At 35.9% G+C, this 19,408-nt stretch overlaps 1 protein-coding gene across 2 annotated transcripts in view; it reads left to right on the forward strand.

Annotated features, from left to right (window-relative positions):
* The window catches only part of EIF5B (eukaryotic translation initiation factor 5B), a 69,574-nt gene that overhangs the window by 7,768 nt on the left and 42,398 nt on the right, over nt 1-19,408 (forward strand). For both annotated transcript variants that reach the window (XM_061168541.1, XM_061168542.1), the window contains exons 2-6: nt 14,988-15,113; nt 15,217-15,301; nt 15,976-16,648; nt 18,063-18,274; nt 18,683-18,833. In XM_061168541.1, coding sequence (XP_061024524.1) covers nt 14,988-15,113; nt 15,217-15,301; nt 15,976-16,648; nt 18,063-18,274; nt 18,683-18,833 — 1,247 coding nt within the window. The remainder of the gene's footprint in view (nt 1-14,987; nt 15,114-15,216; nt 15,302-15,975; nt 16,649-18,062; nt 18,275-18,682; nt 18,834-19,408) is intronic.

The following is a 19,408-nucleotide window of genomic DNA, read 5'->3' on the forward strand; positions in this document are numbered from 1 at the left end:
AGATTGTTTTGGCTATTTGGGGTTCCTTGCATTTCCATATAGATTTTACAATTAGATTCTCTCAATTACTGCAAAAAAAAGAAAAAAGGGGCAGCTGGGATTTTGATTGAGATTGGATTTCTTCTGTAGATCAATTTTGGGAGTATTGTCAATGTTATGCCTTGAGATCCATGAACATGGAATGTCTTTCCACTTATTTAGGTCTTCAGGTTTTCTTTCAATGATTTTTGTAGTTCTCAGAGTACAACATTTGCAACTCTTTTAAAAAATTATTCTGAGACGTTTAATTTTTTTTATGCTATCATAAGTGGAATTATTTTTTAATTTCATTTTCAGATTGTTTATTGCTAGTGCACAGTTTAAATACAGTTGATTTTTATATATTGATCTTCTGTTCTGCAATCTTACTGAACTCATATATTAGCTTGAATGTTTTTTTGTTGTGTATGTGGATTCCTTAGGATGTTCTATGTACATGGTCCTGCCACTGCAAGTTCAGATAGTTTTCTCCTTCTTTTCCAATCTAAATGGTTTTTATTTCTTTATTTTACCTTAAGCTCTGGCTAGATCCTGCTGTACAGTGTTGTATTGAATGGGGTGAATGGACATTCTTGTCTTGTTTCTGATCATGGGGTGGGGGGGAAGCTTTCAGTTTTTCGCATTAAGTGTGTTAGGTGTGTTCCCCCCCCCCCCCACCGTGAATGGGTGTTGGATTTTGTTACATTGCTGTTTCTTCATCTGTGAGATGATTATGTGGTTTTTGTGTCTTATACTATTTATATGTGGTGGATTACATTAATCAATTTTCATATGTTGAACCAACTTTGCAATCCTGGGATATATCCCAATTGGTCATGGTGTGCAATCCTTGTTATATGTTCTTGGATTTGGTTTGCTAGTGTTTTGTTGAGGATTTAATTTTTTTTTTTAAACTTTTAACTTTTCTATGTACTTGTTTGAGGTCTTTGGATAAACTGCATAAAATTGAATTCTTACTAAATCAATTTGATAATATCTTTAAGAGTTTAAAGTTACTTACACATTGCTTGTGATTAAAGATATATTTGATCTTATTTCAGCCATCCTGGTTTGTTTTTTATTTGTGCCAATTCTGCAATGCTTTGTTTCTATTTTTCCCCCTTCTTATCTTGGGTTAGAGTTTATACATGCTATTTCTTTTTTAAGTGGTTTGACTTAAAATTTTACCTTGCATATACAAAGTCAATATTTAAAGCCCTGTAAAATAGTACAAGGACAGTAGTACTGGTGTTTGGTATTTTGTTTTATAATCCCCCACTTCAGGTCAGTGACCTTTTACTTAAGATTGGATGTTACTTAAAGGCATTACTTGTCAGGAATGAACCTGGGGGGAAAAAAGGCACATACTTACTGGATTATCCGTTGTTCTCTTAAGAATTTAAGAGAACAAAATGACTATGAAAAGTGATTTTCTCTTTCAGACATGTTAGTAGCTAATAAGTCTTAAAAAATGAAATGTTGGGATTAAAGTTTAAAATTTTAATTTTTTATTATAAAAATTAAAAGCACACAGAAAAGTTGAAGGAATAGTATAATGAACTCATATACTCATCACCTAGATTTAATCATTAGTAGTATTTTGTCCTCGTTTTTGCTTTATGTATTTTATTTTATAGACATCTTGACATTTTCTCTCTAAATGTTTCCTTATGTAACCATAATACCCTTATCCCACCTAGTGCAATTAACACAGATTCTCTTATATTTAATATCCAGTTCATATTTCAGATTTCCAACTCCACAATGGCTTTTCAAACCAGGTTGCAGAGGAGGTTCACCCTGCATTTCATTGTGGTGTAGCTCATAATGTTTAAAAGTCACTTTCATTATAGGTATCTGGCTAAAGTTTTTCTTTTTTTTTTTTTTTGTCTGTGTAAGTCTTCTTTTCACGTTCTCACTCTGAACTTAGAATTTTCAGGACTTGGTTATCTCAGCCTATTGGTAATTAGAATGGAGGGGAATTATTAGAGAGACTTGTAAGTAGCAGTTGCATTCTGTGCTGTTGTTTGGTTTAAGAACAAAATCCTTTTGCAGGCCTACAAACTTGTCACTCCTGAATGATGACTGAAGTGCTAAATTATATTAGTTTACTCCCATTCAGGTTGGTATGAAACACGTAGTCAGTTTTGTGAAATTTTTTTGAGACTAAATTCATATAACATAAAAGTAACCATTTTAAATGTACAATTCTGTGAGATTTAGTACATTCACAGTGTTGTGCAGTCTTCTCTGTCTAGTTCCAAAACGTTTTCATCACCCCCAAAGGAGTTCCTGTATCCATTAAGCAGTTACTTTCCCTTTCTGTCCTCCTCTGAGCCCTTAGCAACCACTAATATACTGTGTCTTTTGATTCACCTATTCTGGATATTTCATATAAATGGAATCATACCATGTATAACCTCTTGTGTGTGGGTTCCTTCATTTTGCACGTTTTCGAGGTTCATCTATGTGTAGAATATATCAGTACTTCAATTTTGTTTTTATGGCTGAATAATATTCCACTGTGTATGTATACCACGTAATGTTTATCCATTCATCCGATGATGGATGTTTCAATTGTTTCCACCTTTTGGCTATTGTGAAAAGTGCTGCTATGAACATTTGTGTCTAGATGTTTGAGTACCAGTTTTCAGTTCTTTTGAGTTTAACTTTTTGAGGAACCACCAAGCTTTTTTACAGCGGCTGCACCATTTTACAGCACCATCAGAATGTACAAGGGTTCTGATTTCTTCATATCTTTGCCAACAATTCTGTTCCTTTTTTTTTTTTTTTCCGTTAATAGTCATCCTAGGATTGTGAAGTGGTGTCTCATTGTCATTTTGATTGGCATTTCACTGGTTACTAATGATGTTGAACATCTTTTTATGTACTCATTGGTCATTTGTATATCTTTGGACAAATGTCTGTGCAAGTCCTTTACTCATTTTTAAATTAGCTTGTTTCGCTTGAGTTTTAAGAGTTCTTTATATATTCAGGATACTTGATCCTTACAAGGTACATGATTTGTAAATATTTTCTCCCATTATGTGGGTTGTCTTTTCACTGTCTTGACATAGTATCATTTTTACAAAAGTTTTAAAATTTTGATACAATCCAGCTCACCTAATTTTTGTTACTGTTGCTTGTGCTTTGGGTATTGTATCTAAAAATCTACTGTTAAGTCATGCCAGGCTGTGAAGATTCACCTATGTTTTCTTCTTAAGAGTTTTATTGTTTTAGCTCTAACATTTAGGTTATAACCCATTTTGAGTTAATTTTTGTATATAGTGTGGGGTAGGGGTCCAAAACTTCATTCTTTTATGTGTGGAGATATAGTCCCAGCACCATTTGTTGAAGAGACTATTTCTTCCCCTATTGATTGGTTTTGGCACCACTGTCAATTGGCCATGGATGAATGGATTTATTTCTGGACAGTTTTATTCTTTTGATGTTTATCCTTATACCAGTACCACATTGTTTTGGTTACTATAGTGTAAATTTTCTTAAATAAAAAATTTCAAACGTATACAGAAGCAGAATAGTTTAATGAACACACCTGTCCATCACCCAGTTTCAGATATTACTGATTCACAGATAACCTTGTTTCATCTGCATCCTACCCACTCTCCTCTTCCCTCTCCCCATTATATTGAAACAACCCCAGACATTTGTAAATATTTCAGGAGGTTACATAATCAATTATAAGAAAGATTTACATTTTAAATATAAATTTTAAAGAATGGTACATTTCCATTCATTTGGAAAATTCACATACAAAGGATCCTTGTCTGTGTTAGGTAAATAAAATGTAGTTGTAGTTTTCTCTCAGTGGGATTTTTAAACTGGTGTTTGAATTTATTATTTTAGAAAATTTAATTTGGTAGTTTTACTACGATCAAAATATAGTAATTGTTATGGTGGTAGACAAGGTTTTTATTAAGCCTCAGTGATGAAACTGGTGAGCCTTTCTAATTGTATGAAAATTGTGGTTGCCATTCTAAAATAGGGCTTTTTCTTTAATAGTGCCTGTTAAGAATGTGTTACATTCCCTGCTGGTTGCTAGTTGTTAAAGGTAGGGAGGTGGGGACTTCCCTGGTGGTGCAGTCGTTGGGAATCTGCCTGCCAGTGTAGGGGACATGGGTTCAAGCCCTGGTCCGGGAAGATCCCACATGCCGTGGAGCGACTGGGCCCGTGTGCCACAACTACTGAGGCCCGTGCGCCTAGAGCTCGTGCTCCACAGCGGGAGAGGCCACCGCAATAAGAAGCCCGCGCGCACTGCAGTGAGGAGTAGCCCCCGCTCACCATATCTAGAGAAAGCCCGTGTGCAGCAACGAGGGCCCAGTGCAGCCAAAAATAAATAAATAAATAAATAAATAAATATTTTAAAAAGGGAGGTGAATTGAGCACACAAAAAGGAGTTTTCTGTTCTCAAAGGAGCTTACATTTTAATATAGCAAATTTGCATATGCACAGATAATACAGTGAGGAGAAGAAGGGAGAATGTGAAGTTTAGGTTAAGTATGGGAATGCTACCCTTGAGATTTCAAATTTGCCTCCTAAAGTTATTACATATGTCTTCCAGATCCCTTTCTAATTAAATCTGCCATCAGGAGAGCAAGCCAGATTGGAAGGAATGGGAGTGTGCTGTATGTTTCTGTCTCTTGAGTAGCAAGGGTTGATGATAAAGAGTATCCAAGATCTTCAGTTGCCTAGCTATTGCCTGCACACAGGTGCAGGCAGACCATTCTAATGATGGTGGTGTTCAGCAAGTGAGAAGTACCCTCTCCTGAGAGTAGTTACCTGCATCAAAATTTTATTAATATTTGTTTGGTTATGCCAGGTATTACAAAAGGAAATTAGGTGGGAAGAATCCTTTAACGGTATTAAGGACCAGAGTTACTTTTACGGAATACAAAGATTATGAGTTCACTATCTGTGAGTGCCGAAAGTGCTCAATTTAATCAATTAATTTAGAACATAAGTTGTGTCCTTAAGGTGTTAATTGAGAATGTTGACTTAAGTTATCAATATTGGTTATATATATATATATATATATCTTCAGGCCCAAAACTAAGTATAAACTTACCTCTTATGCAGTTACGAAACCCTAAATACACTTATATCAAACAGTAACAAATATAAAAATTTTTGAAGTTCAAATTTGCAGCATTGATGTGAATGATAGTGTTTTATTGATTCTAAACCAGTGCTTCTCATATTTTAATGTGCCTGTGATTCACCTGTGGGTCTTGTTGAACTGGGGATTTTGATGTAGTAAGTCTTGGGTGGGACCTAAGATTTTGCATTTCTAACAAGGTGATACTAATGCTGCTTATCTTGGAATTATTCTTTTGAGTAGCAGGATCTAAATCACCATTTTATTGTGAAGGTATTGCCTCCTATAATGGACTTCTTTTGAGTTCAGCATGCATATACTAGTAAGAACTCAATTTTTCTAATCTTTTTCAGTATGAACTAATGATTTTCACCTTTGTTTTATAGCACCTTCTCTTGGCTAAAATGTTTAATTTACATATTAAGTCTGCTTCTGATCTTTTTCGTCAATGTGAAACAACTTAGTGGAGGTTTGTAAACAAAAGCTTTGGTTGATATTCTATGGCAGTGAACTGTGGTAAAGTGTCTATCCATATGATTCATGGAATGTTCATCTTAAATCTTTATTATCATATTAAAATTAAAACAAATTAAACAGATAAAAGTTACTGGGGAGAATTTTCAGTCTTCTGAAATTACCCACAACCCTGCGTTTCCCCCTCCTAACCCATCTCACCTGCCCCCTTTGAGGGTACTCACTCCGGTTTGAAAAAGCTGCCCTAAACTGATTTTATAGTTAAACACATTGGAATCCATAAAAATGTGTGAACTTAGATTATGTATATTTGGAGGTCTATAAGATGATGCTTATACTTGCTTTTGTATTCTTACCGCTTCAACTATGAGGTATTTAGAAAGTGGAGAATTATGCTGAATTTTGTGGAAGGTAATAAGATACATTCTGTTTGCTTGCACATTGTACAATGCAGTATGGTTTCACATCCCTTTTAAAGACGTCAAGACCCAGTTCATAAGGAAATTTTAAGCTTGGAGGGCTTTTTTTTTTTTTAAAGACATGATTGGGTACCTCTGAATTTATTAATGGGTTGTGGTGCTTAAGATAGAACTCCATTGAGGGAGTGGGGAGTGAGAACTGTTGGGTTCTGTGGTTGTGCAAATGGTGAGAGCTAGTGAGGAGCAATGACTGCTGGGCTTTTCCCTCTTTTGTCTTGTTTTTCCTGTTTGTATATGTAACTGTTGTCAAGGAATGCTGGGTAAGAAGAGATGGAGGTTGGAGGAAAAGAGATGCCAAAAGGCATCTTATGGAGAAGGCAGGACTAGATTTCCCTGTTTCCTTTATTGCTACTGGCACTGCTGGGATAGAGTTAGGAGTAAAGAATGGGATTCCTCCTTATGTTTTTCCTCTTGTTTGCTCTTATTGAGCCTGTTTCAGGGGAGGAGCAGAAACCAAAGTAAAGTGAAAAGGGTTAGATATCACCATTTCTTCCCTCAGTACTTAGAGATTACGGAAAATTTTTTTGTTTTTTTGGTCAAGTTGGGGGTGGGGAGAGAAGAAGGATTGGTGTGGTTTCTACTTCTGTAGGCCCTGGTATCCATTAGGAACAGAAAGAAATATGTGAGTGCTTCAGTTATTATTGTATCATAACAGGTCATCCCAAACTTAGTTGTTTAAGACAACAAAAATCATCGTCTCTCTTGGTTCTCAGGGTTGACTGCGCTCAAGATTGGTCTTGCTTGGAGGTCTCCATGTGGTTGCAGGTAAATGATGACTGTGATGGAGTCATCTTAAAGGCTACCTCACTTGCACATCACTCACTTCTGGTGGTTGATAGTCGCTGTTGGCACGTCAGCTGGAACACCTATCCTTGGCCTCTCTATGTGGCCTGGACATCCTCATTAGCTTGGCAGTGAATGTCTCAAGAGCCCAGAAGTAGAAGGCTTGGGCTTAGAAACTGTAACATCATTTCTGCCATATTCTGTTGAGTAAACAGTGACACAGTCTCATATTAAAGGGGAGGGGCATAGACCCCCACCTCTCAGTGTCAGAGAAATTTTGAGCCAGGATATAAGACCTCCTCAGAGGGTAAAAATAAAGAGACATTGGAGAAGAGGGGTTGGTAGGAGAGAATCCTAGGAAGCTTGGAGATTTTGAATTGTGGAATAATTTGGGAAAGGGTTGGATTTCCTATGTTCTTGTAGAACTTAAATCAGACAACTTTTTAGTGGAAAATGTCTGTCATTAATAAATGAAATTTGCCAAGTTCGGAATTGAGAGGAGATTTGCAAACAAGTTAATTTTTCTTTTACTTCTTTACAGTGAACTTTTTTTTTGTTATATTATGTATATTTAAAAGGCTTTAGTGTATTGATCTCAAAGTGAAGTGTCTCATTTTTTATTTTTATATATGATTTTTATTTGACTATTCCAAAAAGCCAAGCACCAAAGTTGATCACATGCCTTTTACATACAATTAATAAAGAAATACCATGTTTTTAAAAGATTCCTTCACAGTAATGTCATTTTAGTTACATATTACATTGTGTTAATAGAAATTGAGGTATTATAAAAATATTATATGTTGATTCTTATTTTCATAACTTATAAAAATGGGTAAAATGACTTATATTAGGTATATATAATTTTAACCTTAACTGTTTTCAGTAAACTGATAAATCCATTCTGTAACTTCTCATCCGTTTTTATAGTATCCCTAGAAATTTAAATTCTCTTCTTTGAGGTGTAATTGACATAAAATACACAAAGTTAAAGTGTGGAGTTAATAAGCTTTGATAAATTATACAGTTGCGCTTCTTTCACCACAATCATGATACTGAATATTTCCATTAACCCAAAAAGTTCCCTCATGACCCTTTGTAGGCAGTCCTTTCTGGCCAAAAATCACTGTAGCTTTTGTGTTTTGTGGCGGGTCACTGTAGTTTTCACTTTTTTAAAAATTCGTATAACTAGAATCATAGAGAATGTAGCCTTTATTGGCTGGCTGGGTTTCACTTAAAATAATCTCTTTTGAGATTCATCCATGTTGGTGTGTGTAACATTAGTTCTTTACTTTTATCATTGAGTAGTATCCTTTTGTGTGGGTAGATGACAATTTGTTTATGAATTATCTGGTAGTTGGATATTTAGTGGTTTTTTTCCCCAGCTTCTTGTGATTATGAATAAAGCTTCTGTGAACATTTGAGTACGAGTCTTTGTGTGGACATATGTTTTCGTTTCTCTTAGGTAAATACCTGGGAGTGGGATTGCTGGGTCATATGGTAAGTGTGTATGTTTAACTTGAAGAAACTGCCAAACTGTCTCTTCCAAAGTGGCTGTGCCAGTTTTGCATTCCCTCTAGAGGTGTGTTCCAGTTGCTCCACATCCTCTCTCAACACTTAGTATTATCAGCCCTTCATTGTAGTCATTCTGGTGGCTGTGTAGTGGCATCTCATTGTGATTTTGTTTACATTTCCTTATTAGTTAGTGATACTGTCCACCTTGTCATGTATTTATTTCCCGTCATTGTATCTCATTTGGTTAAGTGTTGAAATCATTTGCCCATTTAAAAATTGTGTTCTTTAATGTTGGGTCACAGAAATTTTTTAATATATTATAGACAAATCTTTCATCAGATATATGTATTGCAAAAATTTTTTTTCTCAGTATGAGGTTTGCCTTCTCCTTTAAACAGTGTTCAGTTTTGTTAATTAAACTTTTAAGATTATTATAGATTCACACGCAGTTGTAAGAATTAATACAGAGGGATTCCTGTGTCTTTTCGGTTTCCTCTAATGATAACATCTTGTAAAACTGTACAGTATCACAACTTGGATATTGATGCCGATACAGTTCACTGATCGTATTCAGATTTTCCCAGTTTCCCTTGCACTAGCACACGTGTATGTGTTTAGTGTTATACAGTATTATCACATGTGCGGATTTGTATATTCACTACCACAGTCAAAATACAGACCATCATTGCAAGGATCTCTCATGTTGTTCATTTGTAACCATAATCATCTCCTTTCTGGGCACCTCCCCTCACTAAACCCTTGTAACCATGAATCTTTTCTATACTTACATGAATTTTTGAAAATAAAAAATTTTATAAGTGGAATCATGTATGTATATAACCTCTGGGAATTGGCTTCTTTCCAGTCAGTCTGATTTCCGTGCGATCCATCCAAGTTGTTGCATGTATCAATAGTTCATTCCATTTTATTGCTGAATAGTATTCCATGGAATGGGGATGAACCACAGTTTATTTAACCATTCACCCATTGTGAAGGACATGTGGGTTGTTTCCAGTTTTTGGCTGTTGCAAATGAAGCTGCTACAAGCATTTGTCTACAAGTTTCTGCATGAGATAAATTTTTTGTTACCCTGGGATAAATGTGCATGAGTGCAATTGCTGAGTCATATGGTAAGTACATTTTTAGTTTTCCAGGAAAATGATAGACTGTTTTCCAGAGTGGCTGTACCAGCTTACATTTTCACTAGCAATGTGTGCGTGATCCAGGTCCTTTTCATCTGCACCATACACTGGTTAGTATCAGTGTTGTTTGGGGAGAGGACATTCTGATGGTGTAGTGATATCCCATTGTGATTTTAATTTGCATTTCCCAAATGGCTATTGATGTGGAACATCCTTTATTTGCTGTCTGTAAATACTCTTTAGTCAAATGTCTTTTCATGCCTTTTGTCCAGTTTCTAATTGGATTGTTTGGGTTTTTACTTATGTGTTTTGAGAGTTCTTTACATAGTCTAGATACTAGTTTTTTTTTTCAGATGTGTAGTTTGCAGATATTTTCTTCCACTTTGTGGCTTGTTTTTTTTAATTGCCTTCATATGGTCTTTTGCACAGCAAATATTCTAAATTTTGATGAAGTCTAGTTTTTTTTGGGGGGGTGGGTTGTACTTTTAATTTCAAATCATAACTCCTTGCTTAGTGCAAAGAACTAATAAGTGGGTTCAACAAGGTTGCAGTATACCAGATCAACATAAAAATATTCAGTCACATTTTTGTATATTAGGAATGAGTATGTAGAAACAAATTAAAAATACCACTTCAGATTACTTTAAAAATTACGAATTTTGTGAAAATCGCAGAACACTGGTGAAAGAAATCAAAGAAGATCTAAATAAATGGAGAAATATGGTGTTCATGGATTGGAAAACTCAATAAAGATGTTGGTTTTCTTTAAATTCACGTACAGTTAATGCAATTGTTATTAAAATTACAGCAAGACGGACTTCCCTGGTTGTGCAGCGGTTAAGAATCCGCCTGCCAATGCAGGGGACACGGGTTTGAGCCCTGGTCCGGGAAGTTCCCACATGCCGTGGAGCAACTAAGCCTGTGTGCCACAGCTGCTGAGCCCGTGCTCTGCAACTACTGAAGCCCACGCACCTAGAGCCCGTGGTCTGCAACGAGAGAAGCCACGGCAATGAGAAGCCCATGGACCACAACGAAGAGTACCCCCCGCTCACCGCAACTAGAGAAAGCCCGTGCACAGCAACAAAGACCCAACGCAGCCAAAAATTAAAAAAATAATAAAAATTAAAAAAAATTACAGCAAGATTCTTTTTGTAAATTCACACAAGAATATTCTAAAATTTATTTGAAAAGTTTGAAGGAATTAATAATAGATAAAACAATTCTGATAATGAAGAATAAAAGGAATCACTCTGATTTCAAGACTTTTTGTATAGCTACCTTAATCATGACAGTTTATTAGTGTCAGAGGGAAAGACATAAATCAATAGAGCAGAATAGAGGACTTAGAAATAGCCCCATACAAGTATGGCCAAGTGGATTTTGACAAAGGTGCAAAAGCAATTTTATGTATATAGGATGGATAGTTGAAATGTTGCTGGAGCAGTTGGATAACCATAGGCAAAAGATCAAAATACAAAACATTAAAATACCCAACTTTTGTAATATAACATAGTTAAAAATCTTCAGGACCTATGAGTTGGTGCAAAGTTCTTTTTCATGACACCAAAAGCATAAAGAAAAAAACTTGATAAATGGTACCTCATGAAAATTCAAAATTTTTGCTCTGGTTAAAAAACCGTGTTAAGTGGATGAAAAGACAAGCTACAAATTGGAAGAAAGTATACGTAAACCACTTATCTGACTGATGACTCATATAAAGGGCACATAAAGAGTTCTCAAAACTCAACATTAAAAGAAAATCCAATTAGAAAATGGTAAAAGATATGAAGACACGTTTCACGGAATGTATATGAATGGCAAAGTACACAAAAAAATGTTTAACTTCACTAGCCTTTAAGGAAATGAAAAGGAAGACCTTGATATCACCACACATCTATTAGAACAGCTTAAAGGAAAAGTAGCCGTAATGCTAAATACCGGCTGGATGTGGAAAAATACTAAATACTGGATGTGGAAAAAATACACATCTCCATTCATTGTTGGTGTGAATATTAAATGGTGAAGCCACTTTAGAAAGTAGTTTGGCTGTTTCTTAAAAAAACTACCTATGCAATATTTTTAACAGCTTCATTTAAAAAAAATTAATTTTTATTTTTGGCTGCATTGGGTCTTTGTTGATGCGCACGGGCTTTCTTTAGTTGCGGCGAGCAGGGGCTACTCTTGGTTGCGGTGCACCGGCTTCTCACTGCGGTGGCTTCTCTTGCTGCGGAGCATGGGCTCTAGGCGTGTGGGCTTCAGTAGTTGTGATGTGTGGGCTCTAGAGCGCAGGCTCAGTAGTTGTGGCGCATGGGCTTAGTTGCTCCGTGGCATGTGGGATCTTCTCGGACCAGGGATCAAACCCATGTCCCCTGCATTGGCAGGCATATTTGTAACTACTGTGCCACCAGGGAAGTCCCAATAGCTTCATTTTTTAAAGGCCATTAAGTTATAACATTTTTTCTGTCCTGATGATGGAGGAATGTGGCCTATGAAAACACTGAGTTGAATACCATAGAAAATTGCCTTTTATTTCTGGAAGTCTGCAGTAAGTTTAGAATAAAGGATTGGGGCTGGAAGGGCAAATATTAGTAAGAATACTGTAGCTTTGATAAAGGGGAAATGATCTGCAGAAAGATGTACCTACATAAAAATACTCTTACACATTCCTTAAAGGTTTTAAAGCTTTCGTTATCAGCATGACTGGATTGTAGATTTGACTCTTGGTTTACTGAAATCTTTAAGCTGTAGTATGTAATGCGTAGGTAGAAAAGTAGGGCTGAAATGTAGGTAGAGTATAGTTTAAAGTCTCAAGTTAAATAACTGATGTTATGTGTCACTTTCATGTCCTTTTGTAATATGGTTGACATTTTAGGACATTCTCTTGAATCAGGGGTAGGAAGTTCAGTACACATTGAAAGAACACTTTAGAAACCATGGTAGGTAAAGACTGTTAAGCATGTTGTTATATCATTGATATATTTTGTACCTGTGTCAAATAATTTTCAGAAACTTGATTACTGTATTTCCCATTTTCTAGGAAGTCAGTACAATTTTGGTGTCAGATTTGGGCTTGAGTTCCTGGTATGTAACTTTCTAGCTGGATGCCCTTTATAAAGTATCATCATCTTTAAGCTTAATTTAATAGAGTTGTTATGAGGATTAAATGACATATAGTATATCTGGTGATTGGTCAGCACAATGCCTGATAAACAGTAAGCACTCAGAAACTGTTAATTTCTATTACTAGCCAGAAGAGCTTTTCAAACTCAGCAGCATACAGATGTAGTCCGATGTTTTGTTATTCTGGAGATGTTTGTTAATGAATACTGTGGCAGTATAGCCAATCACAAACTATTTTGATGAGATGAATATAGTCAGATGAGGGCTGGCAAGTTTTTGGAGGTGAGGTGCCAAGTATCGATCATTAACCACCTTCCCTTGTCACCCTATTTTGGAAGCTGCTGTAGTGTGGAATATTGGCAGAGCTGCCTTTGGAGATGGTACTGGTTGATCTCATGCTGCTGGGCCGGATGGTTGATGCTGGGCCAGACTTAGGTTTCTGTTACCTGATGAGACCTGAGAATCATCCTTGATTCTTCCCTCCCCCTTTCTATATAAAACCAGTTGGTCATTTGTGTTGCTGATTGATCTCCTTAGTATTTATCTGACTCATATATCTTCATCTTGCCTGCCACTGCTGCAAGTCAGATGTGTGTTTGTCATCCCAATTAGCTAGAAAAGCTTCCTACCTTTTCCTGCTTCCTAACTAGTTGGGATTCTGCCCTATCATTTATACCAGAGGTAGCTTTCTAAAATGCAAATTTGATTATGCCAGCAGGGTTACTATCTTTGACTTCGGAATCAGAACTTCCTGGGTTCAAATCCCGTCTCTGCCTTGTGTGATCCTGGACAAGTTCTCTGTGCCTCAGTTTCTTCATTTATAAAAAAACAAAAACCATTCAAATCTGACCTGGAAAGATTGCTAAAAATACACTGCCTAGCTTCCATCCCCAGTTTCTGGTTCCCTAGATCTTGAGTGGGCTCAAGAAATCAATAACCTACAAAAAGCTTCTCAGTTGATTCAGATACCTTTTTATGAGTCCTCCTGAGGCACCATGCATGTTATTACCTTTAGGTTTTTGTGCTCATTGTGTCTGATATATGCACCCTCTTTGCCTGGTTAACTCCTTTTTCTCCTTCAGTAACTTGGGTCTAGGTTTCTCCTTTGCTAGGAAGTGTCTGACTTTCTCATTCTGGATTTGGTGCTTTGGGAAGTCACCACCAGTACAGTGGTTCAGTGTTCTATGATCCCCCTCAAATACACTGTCAAAAATGGACAAAAGGGAACACATTTCAATTCTGGTCACCTATAAAAGCATTAAATTCCTTTAATTCATGGCATTTAGCATTTTGCAATTCCTGTTTTTTTACTCATTTGCTCTCTCTCTCTCTTCTGTGAAGCTCCTTGAGGATAAATTCTGTGTCCTCAATGTCTTGTTACATAATCTTTATATTTATCATATTAGGAATTATCTTTACTGAAGTGAAGCATCTTCACAACAAGGCATCCACCAGTGGAGGCCATGTTGCGTGAGGTCTTTGTTTTCTGATTGTATCATTTATTTGAATTCATACACCTTTTCTACTTGTACATCTCAGACTGACCTCCTTTGTTTTCTGTAGGTTTTAACTGGAACTTAGTTTGGTTTATTATTCCAAATAATATTGGTAGATGGAGAACATTGTGGGATGGAACCAGAAACGAAACCAGGAATGTAAAAGATTGTGAGCAGGTTTGGTTCTGGATTTTGGGGTGTTTTATTTACTGAATCATTCCTGATTTATTTAGATTTGGATGTGTGGTGATGTTTTGCTGAAAGCATTCAAACTGTGTGCATCTTGTTTTCCCTTTGGTAAAATGAGATAATAGACTAGATGAAAGTTCCTTTCAGCTCTAAAATTTTTGCTATTCCAAGTAAAAATGCAAAGGTTTCCAAAGATTTAGGTGTTATTGATAATCAAATAATAAGAATCTTTTTCTCTTTTAACTTCTCTTCATTTTATAAATAATTCTATTCAGACACTCACAAAAAAAACTTTGGTATCAACAAAAGTGAATTCCCTTTTCCTTTCTTTTTTTTTTGTTTTTCTTTTTTAGGGTTACTTGAATACAAGCATGAATTTCCTTTTCTTGATTTCCTAGATTTTCTTCCTGGAGCTGTTCATTATAACTCTTTCTGGGTTTGAGTGTAACTCAAACTTTATTGAAGCAGATACGGAGAGGCTTATGAGTAGTTATAACTCAAGTGTTGTCATGAAAGAACTTGCCAAGTGATTTTTCTCAGTGGGCTGCTAATGCATGAAAAAGGCTAAAGTGAAAAAAAAAAATTCTCTGTAAGTGAATGTGACAGATTATTTTGCTCTGGAATAACATTTAGGTCTTCTTTGTTTTCATTTAAGTGCCAAGGATGACATTGATCTTGATGCCTTGGCTGCAGAGATAGAAGGAGCTGGTGCTGCCAAGGAACAGGAACCTCAAAAGGTAAAGGGGAAAAAGAAAAAGGAGAAAAAAAAGCAAGATTTTGAGTAAGTATATTTTAAATATATTTGATTTTTATTAGCTTTGGTACTAGATTTACTTATTAAACTAATTCAGTACCTCAAAATATATATTTTAATCCATTTCTAGTGAAGATGATATCCTGAAAGAACTGGAAGAATTGTCTTGGGAAGCTCAAGGCATCAAAGCTGACAGAGAAACTGCTACAGCAAAGGTGAAATACAGATTGTTGTTACCTGTTTATGCTTCTTCCTAGCTCCAGTTTTAGGGACTGCTTTTGGAAACTTCTGAGCAACATATATATGTTAGTTTAAAGTTTCCATAAAATTTGATGCCAAAGGGGGAAAACAGTTTTTAGGGAATCAATAATGCATTTTAAAACCTTTCACAGATATAAAGATGCTTTATTTGGGAATCTAAAGGTATTTTGTGATATGTTGTCTGTTTATAAAATTGGTACATTTGGAAATATAACATTTCCCAACTCTACCTGCAGTTTTCTATATTATTGATACTTCCTTTCCATCCTTTGAAATTGGATAAGCCTCAGAGTAATGAGAGAGGGATGGATATTTTTTCTTTTAATTTTCCCCTTAGGCTTTTTATGCCATTTGAAGAAGGTAGTAAATGTGGACTGGTGATTAGTGTTTGCTTCAGAGCACCTGGATTCTGAAATTTACAGTGAATATGAGATGTGCCTGAGGCCTAGGCTAGCTTCTGGTACTTGCTTGAGTTTTATATTCTTGTAAAAATGACCTTATTTTTAAATTATTTTGATAATTTTTCCATGTGTACTTAACGAAGTACATGACTTTGAGGAGTTTCAATTATTAAAAAAAATAAAGTATAACTCTGTTAATATTTCTATTAACAATGGAAATTTTTTAGCCAACAGAAAATAATGAAGATGAATCCACCTCAAAACAAGATAAAAAAAAGAAAGGACAGAAAGGCAAAAAACAAAGTTTTGAAGATAATGATAGTGAAGAATTGGAAGATAAAGATTCAAAATCAAAAAAGACTGCAAAACCCAAAGTGGAAATGGACTCTGGGAGTGATGATGATGATGATTTTAGTAAACTCTCCAAAAAAGCTAAAGGGAAAGCTCAAAAATCAAATAAGAAGCGGGATGGGTCAGAAGAGGATGAGGATAACAGTAAAAGAATTAAAGATTGTATGAGAGTACCTTCTTCTGGTGAAAGTAGTGATGAATCAGATGAATTTTTGCAGTCCAGGAAAGGACAGAAAAAAAATCAGAAAAATAAGCCAGGTCCTAATGTAGAGAGTGGGAATGAAGATGACGACTCCTTCAAAATTAAGACAATGGCTCAAAAGAAGGCAGAAAAGAAAGAGCGTGAGAGAAAAAAGCGGGATGAAGAAAAGGCAAAACTGCGGAAGCTGAAAGAAAAAGAAGAACTAGAATCTGGTAAAAAGGATCAGAGTAAACCAAAAGAATCTCAAAGGAAATCTGAAGAGGAAGCTGTAAAATCCAAAGTGACTCTTGATTCTGGAGCACCTCCTGCCTCTGAAGAGAAAGGAGAGGCTCGCACAGCTGCTGAAGGTTGGTAATAATATCGAGGAAAGGGCAAAAGGCTTGGGTTCATAATCAGCCTAAGTTTTGATCATTATGCCCCAAAGTCATTTTGTTGTTTGTCCTTGGTTATAAAGGTACTAAATTGTAAGAAACTTAAAAAAAATTAGGTCTAAGTACTCTTTTAATTGATTTTCATTGTTAAACATTTATGTATGTAGTATAAAATATCTTTCAAATGATTTGTGCACAAACTAGGATTTTTACGGAATTTCACTGTGGAAAACAATTTTTTGCTGCTGATGAAGACTGGAAGTTGCCTAATGAAAAATTTATTCTTCCTTTTGATACCTCAGTGTGAGATAATATCTGAATTCTTTCCTGTTTTTAAAAACCGAATTCGATCTATGAAATGGAAAAGTAACATGCTGAAATTAGTTAACATCTTTTAAGCAATACTGAGGCATGTTTTTGTACCAGAACCAATTAGCAAAAAAGAAGCTTTCTAGTTAAATTTCCCCCTTATTCAGAATGAAAACAAAGATCAAATGATTTATATAATTTTTCTTTAGACTAGAAAACTTTTAATGGGAAAATTGACATAGCTTTTTTTTTTTTTTTAATTTATTTAATTTATTTATTTTTTGGCTGTGTTGGGTCTTCGTTTCTGTGCAGGGGCTTTCTCCAGTTGCGGCGAGCAGGGACCACTCTTCATCGCGGTGCGCGGGCCTCTCACTGTCACAGCCTCTCCCGTTGCGGAGCACAGGCTCCAGAAGCGCAGGCTCAGTAGTTGTGGCTCACGGGCCTAGCCGCTCCGCGGCACGTGGGATCTTCCCAGACCGGGTCACGAACCCGTGTCCCCTGCATTGGCAGGCAGATTTCTAATCACTGCGCCACCAGGGAAGCCCGACGTAGCTTTTTAACCACTCAGATTTTTCCTGTCTGGACATGTTTGAGGAGAACCATCAAGAAAGTAGCTTCATAATCTTTCATTCTTTAGCATAATGCTATAGAGTCCTTGGAATATATTTATATTTTTGTATGTTATTCTTCTAATGTCTATCCCCTTAAGGTAGGCATCATTCTTATCCCCGTCTTACAGAAGCAAAACTAGCTACAGAATTTAGGAATTCAGACACCATGGATTAAGAAGATACATTAGGTACTGTATATCTTCTCCCTGATGACAGGGTCCTCCTGTCTTCTTGAATCCCTCAGGACAACTCAGAGTAGCACCAGCATTGTAGGCTTCTAAGGAGGCCAACTGGGTTGTTCGGAGCTCTTCTGGTTACTCAAGTGCTCAGGAGGCCTTGATACCCAAAGCCCTTAGCCTGCTGCTGGCATCAGCCCTGGCCCATTATGGTTCCCGCATTCTGGGGTTTGCTTACCATTGCCGTAGGAAACAACTTTTAAAAATATTCTTTGCCTCTCTTCTTTTTGATAGATGACAATGAAGGAGACAAAAAGAAAAAAGATAAGAAGAAAAAGAAAGGAGAAAAGGAAGAAAAAGAGAAGAAAAAAGGACCTAGCAAAGCCACAGTTAAGGCTATGCAAGAAGCTCTGGCTAAGCTTAAAGAAGAAGAGGAAAGACAGAAGAGAGAAGAGGAAGAACGGATAAAACGGCTTGAAGAATTGGAAGCCAAGCGTAAAGAAGAGGTATGTCATTGTGAAGTTGCTGACTTTGACTTTGTGTTTTACTTAAATCCGCTTCTCATAAAATATCTCTAGCTTTCTAATTCTAAAAATTTCTTAGTTGCATGGTAATTCAGTTACACTATTGTTCAGATGTAAATAATAAGATGAAGAGGTAGAGAAAATCCTACCTTATTTCCTCAGATACAGACAGGAGTTGCTTGTGCATCATTGCCAACACATAGTCTACTCTCATATGATACTAATTAATACTCATTATGTACAACATTTAAAGTACTTTCATTTGGAAGCTCCTAACATAATACTTTGCATGTATCTCAAGAGCTTTGTTAGAAATTTGGGTTGTTTATGTTTAAATTTTGTAATTCATTAAGCTAGTACAATTTTTGTCTGATACATATTCTTTTATAGGAAAGATTGGAACAAGAAAAAAGAGAAAGGAAAAAGCAAAAAGAAAAGGAAAGAAAAGAACGCTTGAAAAAAGAAGGGAAACTTTTAACTAAATCCCAGAGAGAAGCCAGAGCCAGAGCCGAAGCTACCCTTAAACTTCTACAAGCTCAGGGTAGGTGGTGTTCTTAATTAACTGAATGCTCTAGAAACTTCTCCAATGCAGTTATATCTCTATATTGGTCAAAAGGAGAATTGAATCAGAAGGAGAATTCTATGAAAATGCTGTGAAAAAGTCCAATAATAATGTAAGGAATAGGTGAGATAATTTCATTATTTAGGGAGATGACGTCTATACTGTGATAAAAATTTGTGTGTAAATGATAGTATGTCTGCAAATGAAAATACAAAGTAGTAAAATGAGTCCCCATGTAGACATCACTCAGTTGCAACAATTATCACCATTTACCATTCTTGTTTTGTCCCCCCTCCACCCAGTTTTTTCCCCTAGAGTATTTTAAAGTGAGTTCCAGATGCCATTATTATTTTACTCACATTTTACTTTAGTATGTATCTCTAACAGATAAGGACATTTTACTTTTTAGTATAAGTGTAGTATGTATTATTATATTAAACAAAGTTCCTTGATATCTTGATTTTGTCCATGTCTAGTTTTTTCCATTTATCTCCAAAATGTCTTTTATAATTGATTTGTTCAAATCAGGATCCAGATTAGATTCATGTGTTGTA

Source organism: Eubalaena glacialis, chromosome 14, assembly GCF_028564815.1.
Source record: "Eubalaena glacialis isolate mEubGla1 chromosome 14, mEubGla1.1.hap2.+ XY, whole genome shotgun sequence".
NCBI classification, from domain to species: domain Eukaryota; kingdom Metazoa; phylum Chordata; class Mammalia; order Artiodactyla; family Balaenidae; genus Eubalaena; species Eubalaena glacialis.